This window comes from Lactuca sativa, chromosome 5, assembly GCF_002870075.4.
Source record: "Lactuca sativa cultivar Salinas chromosome 5, Lsat_Salinas_v11, whole genome shotgun sequence".
In the NCBI taxonomy this organism is placed as follows: domain Eukaryota; kingdom Viridiplantae; phylum Streptophyta; class Magnoliopsida; order Asterales; family Asteraceae; genus Lactuca; species Lactuca sativa.
The window spans coordinates 15,398,474-15,424,041 of record NC_056627.2 but is presented as its reverse complement, the minus strand read 5'-3'; the positions used below and the strand labels follow the sequence as shown (position 1 = coordinate 15,424,041).

At 31.6% G+C, this 25,568-nt stretch overlaps 3 protein-coding genes across 4 annotated transcripts; 2 read left to right on the top strand and 1 right to left on the bottom strand.

Moving 5' to 3' along the window:
• Nucleotides 1-1,388: 1,388 nt before the first annotated feature.
• LOC111878086 (NAC transcription factor 56) lies at nucleotides 1,389-3,121 on the top strand. 2 transcript variants are annotated; one of them, XM_052763965.1, is made up of 3 exons: nucleotides 1,389-1,714; nucleotides 1,826-2,139; nucleotides 2,236-3,121. In XM_052763965.1, the coding sequence occupies exons 1-3, from the start codon at nucleotides 1,531-1,533 to the stop codon at nucleotides 2,758-2,760; spliced, it is 1,023 nt and encodes a 340-aa protein (XP_052619925.1). In that variant the 5' UTR covers nucleotides 1,389-1,530; the 3' UTR covers nucleotides 2,761-3,121. The 2 variants fall into 2 exon arrangements, with proteins under 2 accessions (XP_052619925.1, XP_023730372.1); XM_023874604.3 differs by having other exon boundaries at nucleotides 1,832-2,139; nucleotides 2,236-3,111.
• Nucleotides 3,122-14,232: 11,111 nt separating this feature from the next.
• LOC111878087 (protein SYM1) lies at nucleotides 14,233-17,325 on the bottom strand. Its single transcript, XM_023874605.3, has 7 exons — nucleotides 16,657-17,325; nucleotides 16,386-16,526; nucleotides 16,145-16,258; nucleotides 15,862-16,035; nucleotides 15,657-15,772; nucleotides 15,477-15,558; nucleotides 14,233-14,548 (listed from the first exon to the last, which is right to left on the bottom strand). Exons 1-7 carry the CDS (start codon nucleotides 17,107-17,109, stop codon nucleotides 14,543-14,545), a joined length of 1,086 nt encoding a protein of 361 aa, XP_023730373.1. The 5' UTR covers nucleotides 17,110-17,325; the 3' UTR covers nucleotides 14,233-14,542.
• A 6,635-nt stretch (nucleotides 17,326-23,960) lies between these two features.
• Nucleotides 23,961-25,105, top strand: LOC111878079 (uncharacterized). The gene is made up of 3 exons (XM_023874596.1): nucleotides 23,961-24,145; nucleotides 24,265-24,758; nucleotides 24,804-25,105. The coding sequence occupies exons 1-3, from the start codon at nucleotides 23,961-23,963 to the stop codon at nucleotides 25,103-25,105; spliced, it is 981 nt and encodes a 326-aa protein (XP_023730364.1).
• The last annotated feature ends 463 nt before the right edge of the window (nucleotides 25,106-25,568 follow it).

Sequence of the window (25,568 nt, the reverse complement as noted above, 5' to 3'; positions counted from 1 at the left end):
GCACAAAATTTTTAATAATTTTAGAAAGCTTTTTAGTTTTTTTAAATTGTTTTTCCGAAGAAAAAATATTTAGGAGTAGGAATTTTTAGTTTTTATTTTATTATATTCATCTCAATAACAATTTGAATGGTGTTTGGGATTCCTTTTAAAATAATTTTTGTTTTTTAACTTTTCAAAAAAAAAACCCGAAAGGTATTTGGATAATTTTTTGAAAATGATTTTTTACATAAAAGAAAAGAAGGGGTTTCTAAAAATCACAAAACAGTGATTTTTTGTGATTTTTTAACGTCTTACATGTAAAAATTAAATCAAAAATCATTTTGCTAATACAAACATAGTTTAAAAAATTTCTTTTGCAGGAAATCATTTTACAAAAGTTCTTCTACACATAGGACTTTTAATATTAAAAAATAATATCAAACACTTCCTAGTATTTAGTTTTTATTTAAATTAAAATGCTTATACTTTAAAAATTATTTCAAGTAGTTTTTTTGAATATTTTAGTTCAAAACTTTAGTTTTAAGTTTTTTTTTATGTAATTTTATACATTTAGAAGTTAGTAATTATTTTTCTGAACATTTTTACATAAATAAAGCTATAATTTATATCTGGTTTGCATAATACACTTTATATGTTAAAAAGAAAAAAGATATGTTCAAAAGTGTTAGTAGATCATAATCTCCGGGATTAAACCTTTATTTATACGTCATAACAACATTTTATTACCATTTAATTAACGACCGAGATTTTTACCAACTATGCAACCTATTTTAACTTTTCGACAAATTTATAGTGCCAATTATGCATTATATATTTCCAAATTTATAACAAACTTAAAAATAAAATAAGTAATCCACTTGTTGTATTAGTTGAATTAAAAATGACTTCATTATATAAATAAATGATAAACTAGCTACAATTATATTAGCTGAACTAAAAATGAATTCTCTATATAAATAAATGATAAACCAGCTACAAGAGTATAACAATTTATTGTTTAATAGAAAAGTTGAATAGGATGTATATTGATGTTCAATGAAAAAAATAAACTTTTTAAATATGTTCCTTTTCATTCGTAGTATAAAAAGATGGTAAACATATATAAAAATAGAATAATAATTTCTCATTTCATTAAATTTTAAAGAGTTTAATGTAGTATGAACCTATTTGTACGTGTCTAACCGATCCATTTAAAACACGTAAGTTACATTTATTTATCTATTTAGTGTTTTGGATTAACTTTACTCGATTATAGTTTTAATTTGGAGTATTAAAAAAATCATAGTAATTATATACGGTTAATACTCATGTAGATACCATGGTCCGTATACCCCATATAAAGATAAGCGTATGTAATTTCTTAACTTATTATATTCACCAAAAAAATTTCTCTCTCTTTCTTTTTTTTCTCTCTCTCTCTCTCTCCCTCTGTCTCCAAGATGCTGATGCTTTTTCTCTGATTAATTCCAAAAAATTAATCGATTAATCAAATCTAAAGGTGGCGGAATCGTGTTGATTAATATAAACAACATGGAGAGTACGGATTCATCATCGGGTTCAAAACAACCGCAGTTACCGCCGGGCTTCCGCTTCCACCCTACCGACGAAGAGTTGGTGGTTCATTACCTCAAGAAAAAAGCAGCCTCCGCCCCTCTTCCCGTCGCCATCATCGCCGAAGTAGACCTCTACAAGTTTGATCCATGGGAGCTTCCAGGTGTGTGCGTGTGTAACGTGTGTACAGATTTTTTCTTTTCTTTTTGCATTTTATACTGTTCGTAGATATGTATCAGCTGATGATTAATTTTGTGGGTTTTGATTATGTGAGATGTAGCTAAGGCGACGTTTGGGGAGCAAGAATGGTATTTCTTTAGTCCGAGAGATCGGAAATATCCAAACGGAGCTCGGCCGAACAGGGCTGCAACATCAGGATACTGGAAAGCTACCGGAACTGATAAACCGGTGTTGACGTCCGGTGGGACTCAAAAAGTTGGTGTAAAGAAAGCACTTGTTTTCTATGGAGGGAAGCCACCAAAAGGGACGAAAACGAATTGGATCATGCATGAGTATCGTCTTGCTGACAATAAAACGATCTCCAAACCACCTGGATGTGATCCCACCAATAAAAAAGCTTCCTTGAGGGTAATTAACTAATTATTTTATGTTCGATTAATTATAATATCATGATCAAGATTTCTTGATCAATTACTATAGGTTGATGATTTTAATTTGTTTCAGTTGGATGATTGGGTTTTATGTCGAATCTACAAGAAGAACAATATGCAGAGACCAGTTGATAGCGATGGTGGCGATCACACCATGGCCGGGATGCTGGCATCTATACCGCCGTCAGTATCACTTGGTGCCAGTAGACAGACATCAGCGTATAATGCAATGCTGGAGAATCATGAACACAACATTGTTTTCGATACTATGCTAACCTCAAACGACAACAACCTTAACGTTAACGTCAATCTCCTTCCGATCAAAAGATCTCTCCCTGGTTTGTTCTGGAATGAAGAAGGTCCTACGACTACGAGTAACTCTCCCTACACCAAGAGGTTTCTTGCAGAGAGCAACAGCGACGTCGGCGGCGTTATGGCGACAAGAACCACCGATGAGAACGGTGGTTCAATCGCTAGTCTCCTCAGCCACTTACCCCAAACCACACAAATGCACCACCAGCAACCCATGTTAGGCTCCATCGGAGATGGCGTTTATCGACAATCTTATCAGTTACCTGGCGTCAACTGGTACTCGTAAATCAGTTTTGGGATGTGGGTATGAATGAAAACACTAAATTATACTACATGTTAATATATATATATATATATATATATATATATATATATATATATATATATATATATATATATATATATATATATATATATATATATATATATATATATATATATATATATATATATATATTTCTGTATGTATATATATGATATATAATACACATATATTGTTTCGAGTTTCGATTAAAACGCTAAAACTAGATGCAACTTATATATCAACGGTGAGGGGGTGAACATGGCGATATGAGTTTTTGCGAGGAGAATAGTTGTAATTTGTTGCCAATTTCTGTTTAAGCAGGTTCTCTGTAGAGATATGAAGATAAATAATTAAATGAAAGAAAAAAAAAATCATACTTTTCTTTTAATATGTTTGATTATTAGGTAAACTTAAATATTTCTCATGTTTTTGTTAATCTTAAACCGTTTTGAATCCATATAATCATGTCGATCTTATGAAATATTTTCTTGCATATTTTCCAATGGAATCTCGACGAAAAAAGAATGGTTTTTTGGAACTTTTGTTAAAATAAAAGTCTACATCCTCTTCTGTGTTTTTTTCTTTCATCACTAGAAACCCTAATTGGTAAATATGATCATATCTTTTTAATTAGTGGCTGTTTAATCTTGTACATTATGTTCACATTGATGTAACGTCTCTATATGAGTAATTGTTTATCTCTATATATGTGTCGATGGTATCATAGAACTTTTAGTTTCAAAAAAATCATCATTGCCATACGTGAGTCATGTAATATATTCTTTTCTTCACTCTTTTCACATTAGATTATTCTTGTTTACTGGGGGTTTCAAATTTAAGATCATATATTTTGCTGAATTTAATTATTTCAATTTTAAAATATAAATAATCATTTTTCATTTTTCTTTAAAACAGATGAAAATAGGAATTTCATTTTTCTTTAAAACAAGTATACATCGCTATATACTAAAGTTGTCTTTATAATGCTTTTCCGTGTAGATTCCTCCTAATGCCAATAATAAAAAGCTTCTAATTACACTCTAATTTAGTTATCTTTACCTAATTAGGTTGTGACAGTCTATCAATTGTATCAAAATTAACAATTTATCGATGCAAAAATATTTGATCAAAGAATATTAAAGTTTTTCTGCATTTTGGGTTACCCTTTATTATCAAGTAATTTAATTTAAAGTCGAAGGTGAAATATTTCTATAAAAAGAAATGGAAAGTCGAAAGGCTATGAAGAATGCATATATAAATATGTGTATTGTGAATATGTGATTATGTTCTACTCGATCGCTTTCAGTTCTCAAGAGAGAAAAGCAAAAGAGGGTAAAGAATTAATAATTTTATTAGAAAGACGAAAAGAAATTACTCAAAGTTTGTCATGTCATATTTTACACCAACCTTTCACATATTTGACAATTAAATAATTCATATAATATCTATAAGTTAGTCTCTTATAAACAAATCCTTCATAATCACATTAATTAGTAAAATTAATGTTATCTTCCAGCAAAAGAAAACAAATTTGTGAAATGACCAAAAAAATGAGACGTGTTTGAAAAAAATGACAAAGAAATTAAAAGTTTCAAAAAATATCATGATTTCCATAGAAAGTCTGCGGAATTCATTCCACTCTGAGGAATTGGAAAAAGTATGAGAAAATGACGTGGCAAGAGTAATTCGTAAAAACACAAATAAAACTTAACAAAATGGAAAGGGTGTTGCGAAAAAATTGTGTTTGAAATCGAAAAAACTTACCCAAAATCGTTTTTTGGCCATGGTTATTCGAATAACATTTTTTCAGATGCATGTGTTTGAAGAACAATTCCTCAGAAGAACCCTCTGAGGAATTGTTCTTCAAACATATGTTTCTGAGAAATTGTTCTTCGCATAACTTTGGTCAAAAAATGATTTTGGTAAGTGTTTTCTTGTTAATTTAATGAGGTTTCATCATTTCTCACATACCATTAATTAAATATAACAAGTTAAACTATAAAACTACGACTGTAAGATAGTTTTTTCACAGCACCCTTTCAATTTTGTTAAGTTTTTGTGTTTTTACGAATTTACCCCTACCACGTCACTTCTCGGAACTTTTCCAATTCCTCAGAGCTAAAAGAGTTCCGCAGACACCTTCTCTACAAAACTGATGGGCATTTTCTGAAACTTCCATTTTTACGATCCTTGATTTCAAATACCCCCACTTTTTGGTCATTTCATAAATTTTCTCTTATTAATTACTTATTATACTTTTTTTGTTGCAAACTAAATATAAAAATAGTTTTTTTTTTGCGACATAATCAGTATTTCATATATCGTTTTTTTTAAACAGCTTATCTTCTAGTTTATAATCTTCTTTTAATCTCTAAATATTATTAAAAGATAAACCTTATGACATCATCTTAAACAATCTAGTTCTTTAATTGTATTTAAATCCTATATTTTCTACCCTTAGATCAAATTGTTGACATCATCTTCCCCAAATGTAATGTATTTAATTCCAATAAATTTTTTCCATATTATACATCTTGAATTTCCGGTTATAAAGGTTTTAATATGGTTAGCTTTAAAAACATATTAGTAACAAACCATTTCAATTAAGGCATTAATATCAACCATTAATATAAATTTGTTTATATTAGTAAACTATTATTACAAAATCCATTTTTATTACGAAACCATTAATACCAAAAAATCATATTCAAATTATCACATACATATATGATTCATCATTGAATCCGCGGCTCACATTAATTTTTAATCGTTGTTTTTCTTCAAACATTCTCCTACAACGTCATTCTTATTTTTTATAACTTTCATCATCATTCTCTGCTTCAAACCTTCATTGTTGTGCAGTAAAAGGTCAGTACCTACTTTTGTTTTTTATATTTTTTTCGATTATTTTTTGTTCATATATATATATATATATATATATATATATATATATATTCATATATTTTGATTTTTTTTGTCACGAATTACATAAAATCGATTAATTACTTTTTCTAAAACTTTTCAAATAAACAAGAAAATATATTATGTACCTTTTACAAAACAGAAATTAACTATCTTTTGAATTGACACTAATTAGGAAAATGTTATTTTTATATATTAGAGATGATTATGATTTTTTTAATTATTATGTCATAAAAATCCGGTTAATTTTGGTATGATTTTAAAATATTTCGGTATGATCCTATTACACTTTAAGTTGATTTAATAGAAAATAATATATAATCTATTTATACATCCTTTGAAATTAAGTATGGAAACAATTTTGTTGACAGTTATAATAGCTTTGATATCTCTTTATGAATCATACATCTTTATAGATAAATATATTGTATATGTCCATTTTATTTCATATAAAAGTTCTTTCTAATTCTAATTGTTTTCTGTTTCATTTTACACCTATGACACAAATTAATCGCAATGAGATCGTCTTTGATAAGGTTGCTAACATCGATGCATCCAAGGAAACTGGAACATTCGTGTTCAGGTACTCTTGCTTTGGAAGCAAACTTAAAAAACAGCCCAAATATGTTCAGCAGCTTGGACATGATTTTAATTAACGAGTCGGTACAATTTTTTCTTTTTTTATTATTATGTTTCTTTTAATTTATAAAATTTTAAACTTAACCAATTTTTTTTCACCTACATGGCACTAAAATACAAACAACAATAAAAAATCTCATTAGTTCATTTGAAGCCCTCTTTGTTGAAAGATCTATAAGAGAAATTAGTAGTTTTGGTATGGCCAGAAATGAAGGAGATTACATGATGGTTGATCAAAAGCATAAGAATAATTTCTACAAAACAACCAAATTTCGTGTATCAAATGATTTTGTTGTTATGGTGGATCCTTATAATTTTGTGACTTTCCACGATTTGATAGCTAGGAATCTCTACACTCATGTTGCATTTGGTAAGATTTTATTTAAATCTTCTACCTTATCTACACGTAAATATTTATTGTATTACACACCTATAATAAAACAAAGGTTTATTTTTTTTATTCTAGATTTTCTTGGTCAGGTTGTGTCGATTAATCTCATGAAAGTGATTATTGAAAATTCAAAAGAGAAACAGTTGATGATCCTGGTTGTCAGGGTCTAACTTAAGTATATGTGTTTAAAATATTTTATTTTCTAAAGTATTTTTCTACATGATACCATAAAAACATGTCGTTCGTATGAAAATGACATGTTCATCTACACTTCAAACGCGTAAATATATATATATATATATATATATATATATATATATATATATATATATATATATATATACACACACACACACGACTACATGGTGCACACTCATACTTCTACTTGGACAAAGTGTTAAGAGGTTCAACATGCATAATTCCAAGAATAATAATAGAGAGAGATAGCTTATAATACAATAAAGAGAAATAAAATAATCCAACTTATCACTCATAATTTGTAGAGCATTTCCATACTCCAACAATCTCTCCCTAAATGCTCGCAAATGATGAAGGATACAAATTGTAACATCCCAAAAACATGATCTAAAAATTTCATTTTTAAATTTAGTCAAATAGTATTCCAACATTATCCATACATCCCAAATAAAACAAGTGTATCAAATATCATAAAACCAGAGTGAAATATCAAGTGTGAAATCCATGTGGTGCGTGCAATGCAGTCATCCCGAGCTCTTCCCTTTAGACTGGAAGTACCTAAAATATAAACTGAAAACTGTAAGCACAAAGCTTAGTGAGTTCCCCAAACTACCTCATACGATACATAATAAATCACATATTGGGCCCCCGCCTAACATCGAGCCCCGCTCGGTTTACAGATCTGTTATTCTCAGGTCACGCCTGTCACTGAGCCTCACCCGCTGCACATATATACAATATATATCACATGGTCATGCTAACACATATAATGATCATAAACACAAGCACATGTTCCAGTCATCGGGTCTCGCCCGACATCAAGCCCCCCCCCCCTGTATACATAGCTGCACACAACACATGTAAGGGTCACGCAGACTCCTAACATCCTAGCATTATCAATTAGGACCGACATTGGCGCCTTAGACCCAATAAACTTAGTGAGGAAACTCACCTCGAATGTTGAATCTCACTTAAAAGAAATCCCTAGCTGATACCATAACGACTCCCCGAGCTATCAGTACAAAATAACACCCAATTAACACTTGGGTTCCAATCTATAGCCAATAATCCATACTTGAAGTAAAATGACCATTTTACCCCTGACCTAGCTTGATCCAAAACTAAGGCCAAAATCCACCATCTAAAAGGGCTAAAACCAAAAAGTCATCCAAGGCCCACTTATGGCCCAATTTTCCAAATTGGGCCCATAACCCTTGTATGGGCCTTACCCTAAAGCCCAATAACTTTCCTCAGTCTATAAGCTTGATTTCAGATAGCCAAATAAATCCCAAAGCAACCAGGTCTAAAGGAGTGGGCCAACCGAGGTCTAAAAGGTGCGAAGCCCAAACAGACCTAGTACGCAGGGCGTACTCAGCTATACGCTAAGCGTACACACTACATCGCTTATACGTTGTACGTACTGGCTTGAACGCCCAACGTACTCCTTCATTAAGCCATTTCTTCCATTACGCTCCTAATGCTTAAGTCCAACGGTCCAAAACACATATCTGAGTCCCAAAGAGTATCTAGAACCATAAAGTCACTGACTTGGTGACTTTGCATGCCCTAAAAGATCTCAACTTTGATTTATAGCATTCTACTTTCATACAAAACGGCCATAACTCATGTATGGGTGGATATAAGTTTCAAAAATGACAACTTTATGAATCTAGGACCAAAAGAGCAACAACATTGGCAACTCTAAGCTTCAGAAATGATATAAAACCACAAGATCTTATATGTGGGACCAAAAGGCTCCAAAACTCAACCCAAAAGAGATCTAAGCTTCTAAAGAGCAAGGTTAGATCTTTATACCTCAAACAAACCAAAAATGGAGCAGATAATCTGGATATACAATCTCCCACTCTTCCAATGAAGCTTCAAGATGATCCCCTTCCTTCAAAACACCAAAAATACACCCAAAATACCTTCTAAGCTCAAGAACACACAACTAAGGAGTTAGGGTTTCGAGTATAGTGCTAGGAGGACAAGGAGATTGAGTAAATGAGGGTTTCATGTCCATGAGGATGATTATATAGTGGCCAAGCCCAAAAATTAGGTTGTTCAAAATTCATTACATATGCCCTGCATACTCTTCTATACGCCCAGTGTACGCCTCCAGATCTACGATCAACCTTCGCATGAATACGCTAAGCGTACTACTTGGTACACCCTATGTACTCGCTTTACAGCTTGCCCCATGTACAACTCACGGACTAAATTGGACAATTTAAATAATGCAAGGGAAAAAGAGAAACTTACCAAGATTCAAGTTTTACAATTCTCCCCCACTTGAATCAAACTTCGTCCTCGAAGTCCACTGCCCCGAAAAACTCTAGATAATGCTCTCTCATCTCATACTTGGGCTCCCAAGTCCACTCTGACCCCTTACGGTGCAACTACTGCACCTTCACTAGCTCTACAACCTTGTTCCTCAAGGTCTTCGTCTTCCGATCCAAAATTGCCACCAGTCTCTAAATATAGATCAGGCAGTCATCCACCTGAATATCCTCCAATGGTACAACTATGGAATCATCCACCAAACACTTCCACAACTGAGAGACATGAAGCGTGCTATGAATCTGACTGAGCTCGGCTGGAAGATCTAGACGATACGTAACCCAGCTCACCCGAGCCAAAACCCTGAAGGGACCAATATACGTGGGGGGGCAGCTTTCTCCGCTTCCTGAATCAGATGCCAACTATCTAAGGTGACACCTTTAGAAGAACCATATCACCCACCTGAAACTCCAATTCCGATCGGCGTCTGTCCAAATCATTATCCCTTCCAGAAGTAGCTGTTGGCATTTCAGTCTTGCTTGGTTTTGCACTTCCTTCTACATTGTCCTCTACAAACTCAGAAAATGCAATCTTATAAACTTTTTTAAATTTCTTGTTTCGGTGCATAATTTTTCTGTTAAATCTGAGATAATTCCTTATTGATCATCCAGTTGAATTATTTGAGTTAAAATTATTTGAGTTTTAATAAATTTTATTGTCTTCAATGGCACTAGCCTCATACTTTTATTTATTTACTTTACAAGGTACGAGAAAGATTATATATTTACACGTGAATTATATGTGATTCACATGTGAATCATATTTGATTCACATGTGAATCACATTTGATTCATATGTAAATCACATTTGATTCACATGTAATTCACATGTAAATCACATGTGATTCACATGTGAATCGCATGTGATTTACATATGATGTCATATGTAAATGTGATTCATATGTGAATCGCATGTGATTCATATGTTAATAACAAGAAAATCACATATGTATTTTTGTGAGTGTTTTCGCATTAATCATTTTTTTTTCTTGTAGATTTGGAAGAAAATGTGGTGAATATTGAAGAGGTGAAAAATGATAAATTGAAGAAAATAAGGAAATATTGACACGAAGACATGAAAATGCTTGGAAATTTGTAGCATTTTTTATTGTTTATATTTTATTTTGTATTGAATAAAATACTTGTATTATTATGTTTATAGATTAATTAATAAAAATAAGATTTGTTGTAATTTACTTAGGAATATTATAGTATAAGAAATATACATATATGCACCTAAAAATTTACTTTAAAAAAATGCAATTTTTTTGAAAAAAAAAATTGTAGTTTTTTTTTTGAAAGAAATGTAACTTTCTTTAAAAAACTTACAGTTTTTTTGAAAAAATTACAGTTTTTTTTATTTAAAAATCCCTTATTTTTTAAAAAAATGTAGTTTTCTTTAAAAAAATTGCAGTTTTTATTGAAAAAAAAAATGTTGTTTTCTTTAAAAAAAATTATAGTTTATTTGAAAAAAATGGAGTTTTTTTTTAATTGCAGTTTTTAAAAGAAATATTTTTTTCAATTTTTTTTTCAAAAATTCATCTTTTCTATAAAAAATTAAAAAATCTGTATTTTTTTCTTTTAAAAAAACAAAAAAAAAATACTATTTTTAAAAAAATATGAAAAATTCCTTTATGATTTAAATTTTTAGACATTTATATTAATATATTAAAAAACAAAAAAAATTAAAATTAAATGAGATTGGTAAGACAGCGATCATGTCCTTAATGAATTACTTTTGATTCAACGTTCCGCTTTTAGTTCTCGGGTTCTCGGGAAAGTATGAGTTCTCAATCAATCTCCCATATATATATATATATATATATATATATATATATATATATATATATATATATATATATATATATATATATATATATATATATATATATATATATATATATATATATATAGAGAGAGAGAGAGAGAGAGAGATCTAATGAGATCTTAAAAATACTAAGAAATTCATGTAAAATATAATAAAAATCCACACAACATTTTAAACAAAAATACCAAATGTACACTTCCAAATTGTCTAAGAAATCATCCCAAAAATCTTAAAAAATAAAAACATTTTTTTAGGCATATGCACATGCACATATTCATAATAATAATAATAATAAAAATTCTTTTGATTCTTTTAATTGAATATATTAAACACGACTTATATATGTATTTAATGTTGTTTTTGGTTCCTATGATATATGTGTATATGTATATACACACGTCGGTCCAAGCCGATCTAAGGTCACAAACAAATTAAAAAATAAACCCCTTATGGTAAAAAAAAAAGTAATAAATAAAAGGGTATGTTTTTTTTAGAATGGGTCATTTTTATAAATTTATCCTTAGATTGTTTTTGTAATAGTATTAGTTGTTTGGTTTTTGTTTCATTTTTTTTCTTTTTTTCACTACCGGATAAATGTTTATTAAGGAACATAATACTATTTTAAACTTACAAAACAATGAGAAAAAAGTAAGTATAGGAAACGGGAAACTACATAGTTGTGAATTTGTGATGTTGAATCGTTTTCCAACAACAAAGATAATGATTTTTGAATCGTTTTCTAAGTTCCAACAAGGATTTCAAAACTTGTGATATTAAAATTTCAAGTTATCAACACGAACATAACAAAGAAAACCCATATATTAATTTTTTAACCAAAAACTAACATGAAAGAAATAAAAACATTAACAAAATCTTACAATTTACAAGAATCATAGATCAGATTAACGCGAATCATAAATCATAAATCAGAATCAACGAGTCTATTTCAAATTAGATTAACACGAATACAATATCAACTTTTTTGAATGATGCGTGAAATCATATTATCAAATTCCCCTAGTCTACGTTGCTAATTTTGTTTCGGCTCCATGTTCTTCCTTTCTCCGTTCAACCAATATAAACGGTATATCATAAAAAAAATCATATACTAATATAATAAAGTATATAAAAATAGGGCCCTAAAATTTAGAGGTTATGGGTCATTGCCCATACTGTCCCGCCACTGGCATGTATATATATATATATATATATATATATATATATATATATATATATATATATATATATATATATATATATATATATATATATATATATATATATATATATATATGTGTGTGTGTGTGTGTGTATGTGTGTGTGTGTGAAATGACAAATCTAACATACTCCTAAACTAGATCTTAAATCCACTTATGTCCACGACCGGACTTGAACCTTCAACTTTAAGGAAAAAGAGTAACACCAGATACCGTTGTGCTAGAACCCTCGATCTTTTGCAACCCACTCATTTATATTTTTGTTTGATACTTGAGTGGGACCGTCATCATCTTAAAACCACATAAATTGATTGACACTAATTGCATTTCTTTCCTTTGTGAGTAAAGATAACAAATCAGCTTTAATACATTTTGTAGAATTAATGACTTATTTTGTTATAATCATGATATGACTTTGATTTTTATCTTTAATAGAGGATTTGAAACTACAATGCCACAAGAAATCATCTACTACCCAATAAAACTATCTATAAAGAATTATATTTGCTTGTACAATACGTACACGTATGTAATTAACATACGTATACGTCTAGAAGCATGTTAAAAATTATACACATACATAAAAATATGAACTAATAGCAAATCTTGATTTGTAACAATAAATAAACCTCACATCATTTCATTTACAAAAAAAATTTATATCTTAGTATTTCATATCGAAGTTCTAATAAAGAAATAAAGAAAAACACTAACAAAGGCTAGTCGAAACTCCCCGTTAAGCTAAAAGGAGTGCATGGGAGGTTGTTATGCATAAAAATGTGTCATATCAGCCAAAAAATGAAGCCTCTAGCTTCTTACAAGATAAAGGAAATGCTGTTTGGATTCAAGTTAGGAAAAACGAAAGAGGGACGGAGAAGAAGAGTGAGAAAGAGGGAGGGAGGGAGGAGAGAGATTGTGAACGTTTCGTGGTAGGAGTCACAAGAGCTCACAATGGAGAAGGTTGGGGGTGGTATTTGGTTACATTCCATGTGTGCAAAGTCACCTTACTCGTCGTTTGAAGTTTGTGTTTAGTATTGTAATTTGTCTTCAAATATTTATTTTATAACAAATATTTATAAATAAATAAATAAAGTCACTAAAAGACAATTTTATCATTTATCGTTTCTTACTTCTATCCCTTTAACAAATATACAAAAAAATAAATAAATAAATAAAATACATATACTTTTTCGAAAATTGTGAAGTTGCAAAGGTGAATAGGTGATGATTATGCAATTTTGCATTTTCATCAAAACTCATCAATTTTCGTGAAGAGAATATCGTATTAGAAACATGAACGTGTCCAAAGATTAAGTCAAAGTCAACAACCAACGCGCGAAATTCAAAGTCAAATTTTCTAAACCAAGAAAAACACCCAAGAACAAGTCTAGGCCAACCGGAAGATGCCACTCACCCACCTAATCGCATCACCTTAAAAACTCCATCTTTTGATTCAACCCACAGTTTTCGTCAATTGAAGCCAAACACATATACCTTTCTTCCTCGATTAATCACCGATATGATCATCAAGAAGGATACCCCCAACGCCACCAGGCTACAACACCCTTCATCTCTTTCCTTCAAAAAGCATCAAGAATTTGTCATCGATTCCACCCCTTCACCATCTCCCAGAATGATTAAGCGTGTTGATTCCATCATCTTGCAGAAATCGTTGGTTCGGAAAAAAAATACACATGAAAAGGCGATGATCCGGCGGCGGCGTGCCAGTAAGGAGATAGTCAGGAGGGCGTTGACTCCGCCTGCACGTAGACTTGACTGGCGGTGGTTTAATTTCCGGCCAACACCTAGTCGGCTCTCTGTTATGTCCACGGCTATTTAGCTAGATATATGTGTGTTTGTAATCATCAAGAAAATCAATCTGATTCATCATCCCGTATTATTAGGTCAGCTTAACTCTCGTGATCTCCAAATTATGATATGTAAATTGCTAAATATGTAAGGTTTACACTGATTTCAAAATCTTGAATACCTTCTGCTATTTATATCGAGCTAAATTCTCTGTTAAAAACTACGAAAGAGAATAGGATGTACACATATATGCAGAGAAAATTAAAATCTGCTAAAAATGGAGTATACAAGCATATAAACACACTCGGGATCCACACAATGCCTTCAACTAGCGGCTGTTAACTTGTTTACAGCTTTTTGCAACAATTCCCATGTCAAACGTGTTTTGTTCTTTTGCTTGTTTCTTCGATTTTATGGGTATTTACTCCTGATGATAAAAAGAAAGTTATTAAATGAGATTTTTCTGATATATATATATATATATATATATATATATATATATATATATATATATATATATATATATATATATATATATATATATATATATAAAACAAATCCCATTATTTTTAAAAATAAATCGAATAAAATAATAATATTTTTTTAAAGACGTCCAAATCATTAAGCTAATTGTACAACTAATCACTAATAAAATAATATTAAAATTTAAACAAACTCCTATAAATCTTCTCTTCCAAGGTTTTGACCAGATTTTTTTCATCCAAATAAATACTTAATACCCTATAATTTGGTCATTTCATGAATTTTCTTTATTTTTAATATGACATGTTTCCTAAAACAAACTAATGATTGAATTGAAAATAATCATTCTCTATCGAAAAGAAATTAATTGTCGAAACAAACTATTTGTCGCCCGCCGATTTGCGCGGGTAAACGGCTAATATATATATATATATATATATATATATATATATATATATATATATATATATATATATATATATATATATATATAGGATTAGGTTATTTTGTTTTCACTATCTATGGTGTGTATGTATGACTGATTCTGGACCAATCATTTTAGTTATTTTAAGAAAGTAGTTAATGCTTATTAAATGCTGAAGATGTAATTAATATCTATTATATCTTCAACATGTAATATGCATTAATTACTTTCTTAAAATAACTAAAATGATTGGTCCAGAATCAGTCATACATACACACAATAGATAGTGAAAACAAAATAACCTAACAAAATATATATATATATATATATATATATATATATATATATATATATATATATATATATATATATATATATATATATATATATATATATATATATATAGTTTGGGTTCGTTTTTTCCTGTTTCCATTCCTTGTCAACATACCTCAGAAGGCTCAAACGATGAACTTGAACTCTGGTCTATTGGTGCATCTAAAACCCTTGCTTCTGATTTCTCATTTGATAAACTGTGAAAAAAAAAAATCAAAAGAATTGTCTCAATGAAGCAAAATTTACTTGAGTGAAATCGATAATTAAATTTCGACTCGAGAGTCAAGATACTTACGTTGAAAGTATTGTGACCCAAATGAGCTCAACACAATCCACCCACAATAATCTTTGTTCAACAGGTACAACACCATATGTAATAATGTGAGCAAATGGCCAAAGCTTCCAACCAGCCTAACAAAAAGTTTAATTAATAAAATCCTAATTATATTTCAATCTATATTCATAGTATAATAATGAAAGAAATAATAACGTTTACTCACTGTCAACATAGGCCAAAAAGTCGACTTTAATTCACTAAAAATAGTAACCGGTGATTCAAATCGTAAAAGACCGATGACCATGTAGTAAATACTGTTCCATACTGCTGACCATGCGGTTTGGTCAAACGCTACCTTCACAGGCACCACCCACCAATCTTGAAACGGGAAAAGTGCCTGAAATGAATATAGCAACAACATAACATTATTAGTTCATATTATTAATTAAAAAGCTAAGTTCACAAGAAAAATACTTAATTAAAAGTAAAATTGGTGCATTGTTTACCTCACAGAAATAGTAGTAGTAGTGAGAAAGTGATCCATGTAGAGTGAAGCCAACAAGGCCAGATCTAAACATGCGTGTGCGATCAAACTCCAAGAGTGGTTTACCTTCACAGCACTGGATAGAATAGTGGATAATTATTCATTCAAAAGTGTTAGTTTTTTTGAGGTCATCATCAATTCATCATTCATCGATCGTTAATGGAAACAAAGTGTGGGTTTTTACAGAAAAGAAACCAACGAACCTGTGCAATCCAATCGCCTACTGAATATACAACTCCACTTATCATCATCTTAGCCAAAAGTGGGTTTTCTTTAAGAGCTTCTTCGTATGCACTCCAGTTGTGTTGTGGTGCGTATCTCAATATTTCAAATATGGTCCATCCCTGTGTGTGTCACACCAAGATTAAACTTAACCTTAATTGAACTAGAAAGAACAAAACTTTCAAACTCAAAATTATGTTTGAATAAAACCTAATTCGACAAGTTAATGGTGGATAGAATAGAAGAACTCACATGCCAATAATCGTAATCGATGGTGAGCAATTTGGTGATACCGAAAGTACCAGCGGCAAGAACAATGGTGGCGTTGATGGTTCTATCGATCAATTTATCGAGATTATCACCTTCGACTACCTGATTTCCATCACCGGAAGAGCTCGCAGACGAAAACCCACCTTCAAAAGACAATCTTCCTTCACTACCACCGAACCCACTAATCAATTGAACGTCTTTTCCACCTTCAACCTCCCTCTCAATTTCACTCACCAGGATACCAACTTGATGATCCGTAAAGTCATTACTCTGTACGGGTATCACGTCTTGCTCCTTGGAAACCGCCCTGACGGTGCCGGCGCCGGCGCCGTGCTTGGTTTTGGTGAAGAATTTAGGTGCTTGTGAAATGGGTACGAAGGATTTGATGGGTTTGTAGAGGGGGAGGAAGGTCGTACTAATGGAAGCAGCGGCCATTAGTTTTGCCGTCGTGGGGAAGCGAAGTGATTTGTGCAGATTTTCACCGGAAAATCAATCGACCTGCTTTCTCCGATTCAATCTGGATTGGGGTAGTTGTGTTTTATAGAACTGTAGATTACAGGGTGATGCAGTGTTGCGCGGACCAGGGAACGTTGTTGACTTTTTGTCAAAATGGGGGTATTTGGAATCTGGTTGGTTGGATGAGGATGACGTATCGCAGTACGGTGGGGGGCTGTGTAGCTTGTTGTGTTTGTCACAAATGTGAAACGCTTGAATATGCTATGTTTTTGAGATTTCATTGGTCCACGTAATTTAGCTATTTTTTGTACTATGAAGCCTTAAATCCATTTTATTCAGAAGATTACAAAATTTTATGTTTAGTAATTTATACAATATTTATTGTTGTTAAAAAGTTTACGAATGATGTTGTAAAGACGACAGCTCATAAAGGGTAATTTAAGAAATATATTTTGAGTTATACAATTTCTAAATCTATAAATGTGTTTATAAATCACAAGAATTTAATTTTTAAAAAAAAAAAATCTTAAAATTTTTACTTTAAACAAAAACTCAGAAAAGTTACTTCATGCAGATTTTCACAGTTTTTTACATTTAATTTCATGTTATTTTATATTTTTAAAAGCTTTTAACTAATTTTTCTAATACCTTTATACAAATACAAACTACCGTTACTAGTTTTCAACTATCAGTTACTTTGCCAAATGCAAATATATTGCTCCAAAAATAATAATTATACAGTAGTTACAAAATCTTAATCTCCATCAACCATGAGTTAAACGAAATTTAATTTTAATTAATTTCTTTGATACATGCATATTTTATATTTTATTCGACAATAATTACAAAATAAAATTCGTTCTGTTATGCCATTTATACTCGGAATAATATTTCATCTAAACATACAAGTTCCTTGACATCATGTTTTAACATGCCAAACAAAACAATCCACATCCCTAAAATACGAACCCTTCTACATATTTCTTTGACAGATTAAATTACTTCGTATTTAAATGCAAAAAATATTTATTAATAATCTTTACAAAATAATGTTTAGTTATTCATAAATTATCAAAAATGAATCTTGAATTCTAGATATGCATTTCATTGATGAGGACGTACTAATGGTGTCGATGGGTTATGGGCCCGCCCATAAATCCTCTGTATGATGGCCCCACGGTAGAAATAATGCAGCCATGGAAATATCTAGAAAAGAATTGTGGTAGAAAAAAGGTTCACCACAAATATAATTTATGGAAATAATATTATTATATGGTTGTGAAAATTGGGTATCTAATGGTCATATATGGATTGGCCTTGACGAGTTTACTCTGTACCCATCTGAAATTGTCTCCACCACATTAAACATAGATTACGTCGGTATATTGTTTCGGATGCTTTATTTCCAATTCATCAGTTGTATAAATTTAATAATATTTGAATAAATTATATTGACCACAAATATGTTCACTTAGGTGTTGTTGTCTGTTTTTTTTAAGCAAAAATCCATAAAGTTTGCGGACCAGCTATGCAACCCTCTGCGGTAGAAGAGGTGGAACAAAAGGCTGCAGACTATAATAAGAAGCGTGTTTGTTTTTTTTAACATTTGCATGCCGTTGCAGATGTTAAAAAATTAAAATAAACTGATTTTATAATCCGAAAATAATTTTTTAATACCGAAAATTTAATAATGTATAACATTTCGGCAATAATTTATGGTATTTCAGCAAAAATAATGATATTTTAACAAAAAATAATGATATTTTAGCATAAAATATTGATATTTTATCAACAAATTATTATTATTCAATATAAAAATAGAAAAAAAAAATCAACAAGAGTAAACAAAAAAAACAAAACAAAAAATGTAAAATAAAATTTCAAACAAACAGCTGCGAAATGAAAAGGTGTTGTATTGTTTGTTTTTTGGAAAAAACATATTTATCATTGCTGCGCGGCGCAGCACTAGTAACTTAATTAAGAGTAAATTGCAAAATTAGTTCATGTGGTATCCCAATAAGTGCACTTAGAATCTTTTTTATTTCATTGGCATTGTTGGTCCAAAATTAATTCTTTCACTTGTAGTATCTTAAAAAGTACATATTTGATCTTTCGAATTAACTGTTATCTAAAAGAAAAATGAATCAAATTATACTTTTTGGGATACTATGTTGACGAAATCTGCATGAAAATTTTAATTTTGGACCAACCATAAAAACGAAATAAAAAATAGACTCAAACTATACTTTTATACTTTTATGGATACCACATGACCAATTTTGCAATTTTCTCTTTGGTTAATAAAGGAATTTAGTTTTCTTCCATATAGTTATATAAGATAATTATCGACATACAAATTTTCATTTAGATTTCAAACTGCTGAGAACCAGTTTTGAAATAACCAATCCGCCGGTTTGGAACCAAGTTTTTAACCGAAAATACTATGATTTTTAACGAAGTATTACTTTAAAAAATCAAACTGATTATAACCAAAACCGTTTTTTCCTTGTATAGGTACTGGACACCTCTAATCTGTATTAACATTACATTAAAAAGAAAGAGCGAAAATTTGTTACTCGGCCCAAGATACTGGACATTCCTGGTCCAAGCCAGATGTACAGTTGGGAATCGGGTTGGGCTTTGCTCAAGTGTCAACATCATCACTTATGGTCCAAGAACTTAAGAACTGGCAACCTTATTAAATATGGCCTAAATATATCTTAAACAGGAAAAATAAAATTTGGTTTTAAGTCATCGATTATATTTTACATAATTAATATATTATAAAATCGATAAATTTAAGTCTTCTATACGAAGACGATTCAACTTGGGTTGCTTTTTGTCTATAACTGTTCAGAAAAGTAAAATGTATGATGTCGACGGATTATAATGAGTTAAAAGTCATATAAAATGTATTTAAATATTTACCACTTATCATTATTAAATTTATTTCATTACAAAAAATTATACTTTAATAAAATCATATTTAAGATATTCGGATGAGGTGACCAAAGCGTTGGACATCATTACGGTGATTGGCCCAAAATTGGGCCTTCAGCTGAATATCAAGAAAACCGAGCTCTTTTGGCCCTCGTGTGATGGTAGGAAGTTATGGGAGGGACTATTTCCGGCGGACATCGGGAGGCCGCCTTTGGGGGTGAAACTTCTTGGGGGAGCTGTTAGTAGAGATGCTAGTTTCATTCGCAACCTAACCATAAAGAGAGCCGAAAACACCGTGAATTTGATGCGCCTTCTTCTACAATTGTCTGACCCCCAGAGTGAGCTCCTTCTTCTTCGGTCTTGTATGGGTATTGCTAAGCTTTTCTTTGGGTTAAGGACGTGCCAACCCGTTCACATGGAGGAGGCGGCAATATTCTTTGACAATGGATTACACGGGGCGATTGAGGACATTGTGGTTTGTGGGGGCCCTTTCTTTAGTGACATACAATGGTGAATTGTTTCCTTACCCATTAGGTTTGGGGTTTGGGTTTATACTCGGCAGTAGAGGCTACATTCTATGCTTTTGTTGCCTCAAGGGCCCAATCTTGGGTATTGCAAGACCACATCTTACGGGATAGCGGTATACATGGTATGGATTTTGTTTATGATTGTGCATTGGCATCCCTTCGCAACGAGCTTTCAAATTTTGACCTTATCAATTTTACTACTAAAGACACCCCTCCCCCCCTAATCCCAGAATACACTGGCGAGTGCCTTTTTTCATAAAATTGTCCAAGATATGGAAGTGCATTGCGACGTGACGGATCGGCAGAAAGCGGTTTTTCCAGTGCTTACGTGCACCACATGCTCAAGATTTTCTTCTAGCTATCCCTATAGATGGGCTGGGCCAACACATGTCTCCCGTGGAGTATCGTACTATTCTCAAATATCGACTCATGATTCCTATTTTTCCAGCTGACGAGATATGTCCTGTGTCGCAAGGCATGTTTGGACTCTTTTGGGGAGCATCCCGGGGTTCAAATACAGACACGATATGGTTAGGGATGTATTGTTTGATATATTTAAGTGTGCCGGGGTTTCCGCTAAGAAAGATGCACCTGTTAATTTCTTGACTGATCCGACAGAAGGAAGGTCAACCCTCAGACCGGCTGATATTTTGATTTTTGGATGGGTCGGAGGGAAAAACGCATATATGGATCTTACAGGGGTATCCCCTCTCGTGGGCCTGAGGGCTGGGGGTTTTACAGCCGGACATGTTGCTTTAAAAGAAACCACAGGCAAAGTCACCAAACATGAGAGATCGTGCCTGGAAAATCAATACGTGTTCATATCATTTGCATTTGATATGTTTGGTTTCCTCGCACCGGATGCGGTAAAGCTTCTTAAAAGAGTACAACGAATCATACATAGTAATGTTATATCCCCTAGATCTTCGGATGTAGTCTTTATATAATTAGCTTTACCATTCAAAAAGGTTTAGCGGCACAACTTGTTGTCCGTTTGTCATCTCATTCATTATACGATGACAATTAAAAAGATGTTTTCCAGACACGATTTGAACAAAAAAAAAAGTCAGTCAATTAAACCAATAAAAATGTTGAACAATGAATCAAAACAATTTTGCAAATACATGTTAGTTGTTTATGTTTATTGTAAAGATATTAAACGTTCATATAGTTAAATGAATGGACACAATATGCTTCGATCCACGCTTACAAAAGACATGCTTTAACTGGTTAATATATCGTTAATTTTGTCACCACTAACAATTAGTCTCACGTTGTTACTAAATTACGTGAAATCAAATATTAAAATTGTGTACACAAAAGAGTGTCTTCAACAACAGTGGTTGAGGGATAATTCAAGATTCGCGTTATAAAACATAGTTTGCATTGATTCACAACATATCATGTAATGGATACTAACCTCGAGATTGTAAGTGCAAATGATGGGGATGAATATGAGCAGATAAAGCACAAGTACATGAAAAACGTTCAAAACTAACAAAGAACAATTTATGTTCTGAATTAACTTTTAATTCTTGTATTAGATCTTATCTGAACTCAAATCGATCTCTAAAATATCCTATGAAGACTACTAGACTAACTCCTATTTAGCTATACCTTGAAGACTCATAAGAAAGTTCAAAACTATTAATAAAAATATAAAATTGAAAATACTAAAATTTTGAAAAAAGAAAAAAGAAAAAAAAGGCTAAAAAGCAACTCTCAAGAGTCAAAGACTCAAAGCAACAATAAAAAAATAACTGTGTTGTTCATAAAGCCCAAAACCAAGCCCAACTAGCATCATATTTATTTTTTTCCATTTACTCAACGTCTAGTATTCTACAGTCTCTTGACGACGTCAATACGACGACATCAAAGCGACTTGGTATCTTCAAAATTTCACGATAGTTTTGTTGAGTTAAAATGGTTTTTCTTTTTTGAGTAAATTACATGAATGGTCCCTATGATTTAGGGTAATTTGCACCTTTGGTCCCTAACTTATTTTTTTAACTCGGAAGGTCCCTATTGTTTGTTTTTATTACAAACTTGGTCCCTACTGTTTGTTTTTGTTACGCACTTGATCCCTGTTTTACCTAAAAATATTATTATTTAAATAAAAAAAATATTGAGGTAGATAAGATAAGATGAGAGGGGTGGAGTTTGGAGTGTGTTTATTTAAATAAATAAATAAATAAATCAATGGAAAAATAGTCTTTTTAGGTAAGACAGGGACCATGCGCGTAACAAAAACAAACAGTAGGGACCTTCCGAGTTAAAAAAATAAGTTAGGGACCAAACACACAAATTACCCCAAACCATAAGGATCATTTGTGTAATTTACTCTTCTTTTTTAAAGAATCACATATATGCAAGATTCTAATATGCACATCTAATTTTTAAGACCTAAAAAAAGGATCTTACTAAAAAAAAGGGTTCAAACTTAACAACTCACAACACTACTTTGACATGGCAACCATTATCTTTTTATCTTTATTTGATATTCTCCTGAACTCTCATCTCCAAGGCTCAACCTCAAAGCAGGGTTGGTCCTGGCTAGGTGTCCGGTGTGGCACCGACAACACCTAGCTTTCGCGTATGTAGTGGAAAATTTTTTGATTTTTAAAATTTTTTACTTGTTGTACCACTATGTAAAAAAAAATTGTGAAACTATTAAAAACATTTTGTGCAACCACGTAAAAAATGTCTCTCTCAGGAATTACCAAACGGAAAAAAAATTACAACTTTACAACTTATAATTGGCTACATAGGAGTCCAATGTTTTAATCCATTATTATCTTATAATTGACTTCGTGTTTCTGACGTTCTTCCCCCTTGAACGAGGCAACGAGCGATCGACCATGGCACTTGGCACAAAGCTAAAGGAGTAAAGATGTAATTTCTACTTTCTTGATTAACAAAATCGACTTCATCAAACCCTAGAATGAAGCAAGTAAGGTTTACCAATTCATTTAAGTATTCGAAATTGATATGTTTTTTTTTTTTGAAGTTATTGATTGAATTGGTGGAAATTGATATGTTTTATTGAAGTTATTGTTTGCTTAGGTTATAGTGCCATGTTTTTAATGAATTTATTGTTTGATTAGGTGAAATTTCTATGTTTTATTAATTTATTATTTGATTAGGTGAAATTTCTATGTTTTATCGAATTTATTGTTTGATCAGGTGAAATTTCTATGTTTTATTGAAGTTATTGTTTGATTAGGTGTAATTGTTATGTTTTTTTATAGGTTAAACAAAATATTTTTTTTACCAAAAGAGCAAGACCTAGTTCTAACGAAAGTGGTGAAGAATGTTCACAAACACCAATCATCAATCAATCAATCATTTTCGTTTCTAATTCAAATGCAACTCCACAAACATCAATCATCAATCAATCAATCTCTTCAGTTTCTAATGCAACTCCACAAACAAAAAAGGTCTAATCAACCTAATGATAATGTTGACTTGAAAGATCTTCCAAAGGATCCGGCGGATAGGCCAAAGATTACAAGTTACAAATCAAATATAAGAGATGATGTAAGAAGAGTGTATTTGTTTCAAGGATCTTGTCAAATAAGAGTACATAAGTTTCCAAAAAGAAAATCGGTGATAGATTTAGAATATTCGTTCCTTCTTGGTTTGATGATTTTGATTGGTTGGAATACAGTGTGAAAAAGAATAAAATATATTGTTTATATTGTTATATGTGTGGAGACCTCATGAATCAAAAAGGAGGGAGATATGCATTTGTTTCCCAAGTTTTTGATACTTGGAATAAAAAAGATGCATTTCGGACTCATGTGGGTGGTTTTGATAGTTTTCACAACAAAGAAAAAGAAAGGTGTGAATTTTTAATGAGAGAAAAACAAGCTATTAATGTAGTCTTGAGAAGGCAAATCGAAGCGGAGGACCATAAATATAAAGCTCGATTACGTGTTTCTATAATTGTTCGAGAGGGAGAAACAAGATGGGGTTCACATTTCAACACACTTATAAGTTTGATGAAGTTGTTTGCGGATGTTCTTGTAGTTTTAGATTTTATGAAAGAGGAAGGAGGGTCATTGGCAAACCGTCAACAAGCATTCGGAATCTTAACATATTTTAAATCATATGAGTTTGTGTTTTACTTAAATATGATTTATGACATTTTACGCCTCACAGGTACATTAACAAAACAACTTCAATGAAAATATCTATACATTTTAGAAGTTGCTTCGATGGTTAGAGGGATAATGGAGGCATTGCAATCTTTTAGAAACACGGGGTTTGCTAGCATTTTGCCAAAAGTATCCTCTTTTTATCAAACACACAAAATTGATACGTTAGATATGGAAGAGTTGTATATTGGTACCAGAAACCGTAAGACTACAAAGACTAATAGATTTCATTTTGAGGTTGAAATCTTCTACACGGTGGTAGATATGCAACTTATAGAATATCATGATCGATTTAGAGAAACAAGCACCCAGTTACTAGAATACATGGGTGATTTGAGCCCTTGTGTGTAACATCCCAAAATTCAAGGTCAAAAATTTCGTTTTAATTAAGTTATTACATAAAACCAGCAGTATAAAAACATTCATAATAGTATCTCGTGTCAAACTAAAGTGTCAATATTCAAAACATATTATCATAAAGCCATACCAGAGTGTAATCCCAAAGATCTCATGTGCGGAAAACATAGTGTGATGCGCTGCGATCAAGCCGGCTCCATTCCTTTAAACACGAAGTACCTGAAACCAAAACTGAAAACCATAAGCACGGAGCTTAGTGAGTTCCCCCATCATACCACATACCATACAATCATATAATGAACAGCTAGGAGATACAGGTCTCGCCCACACTCATGGAGGTACGGGCCTCGCCCACACTCCGCTAGCTGGGAGATACGGGCCTCGCCCACACTCCACTATCTCTGAGATACGGGCCTTGCCCACACTCAGCTACTAAATCATAACATGCAAGTATATA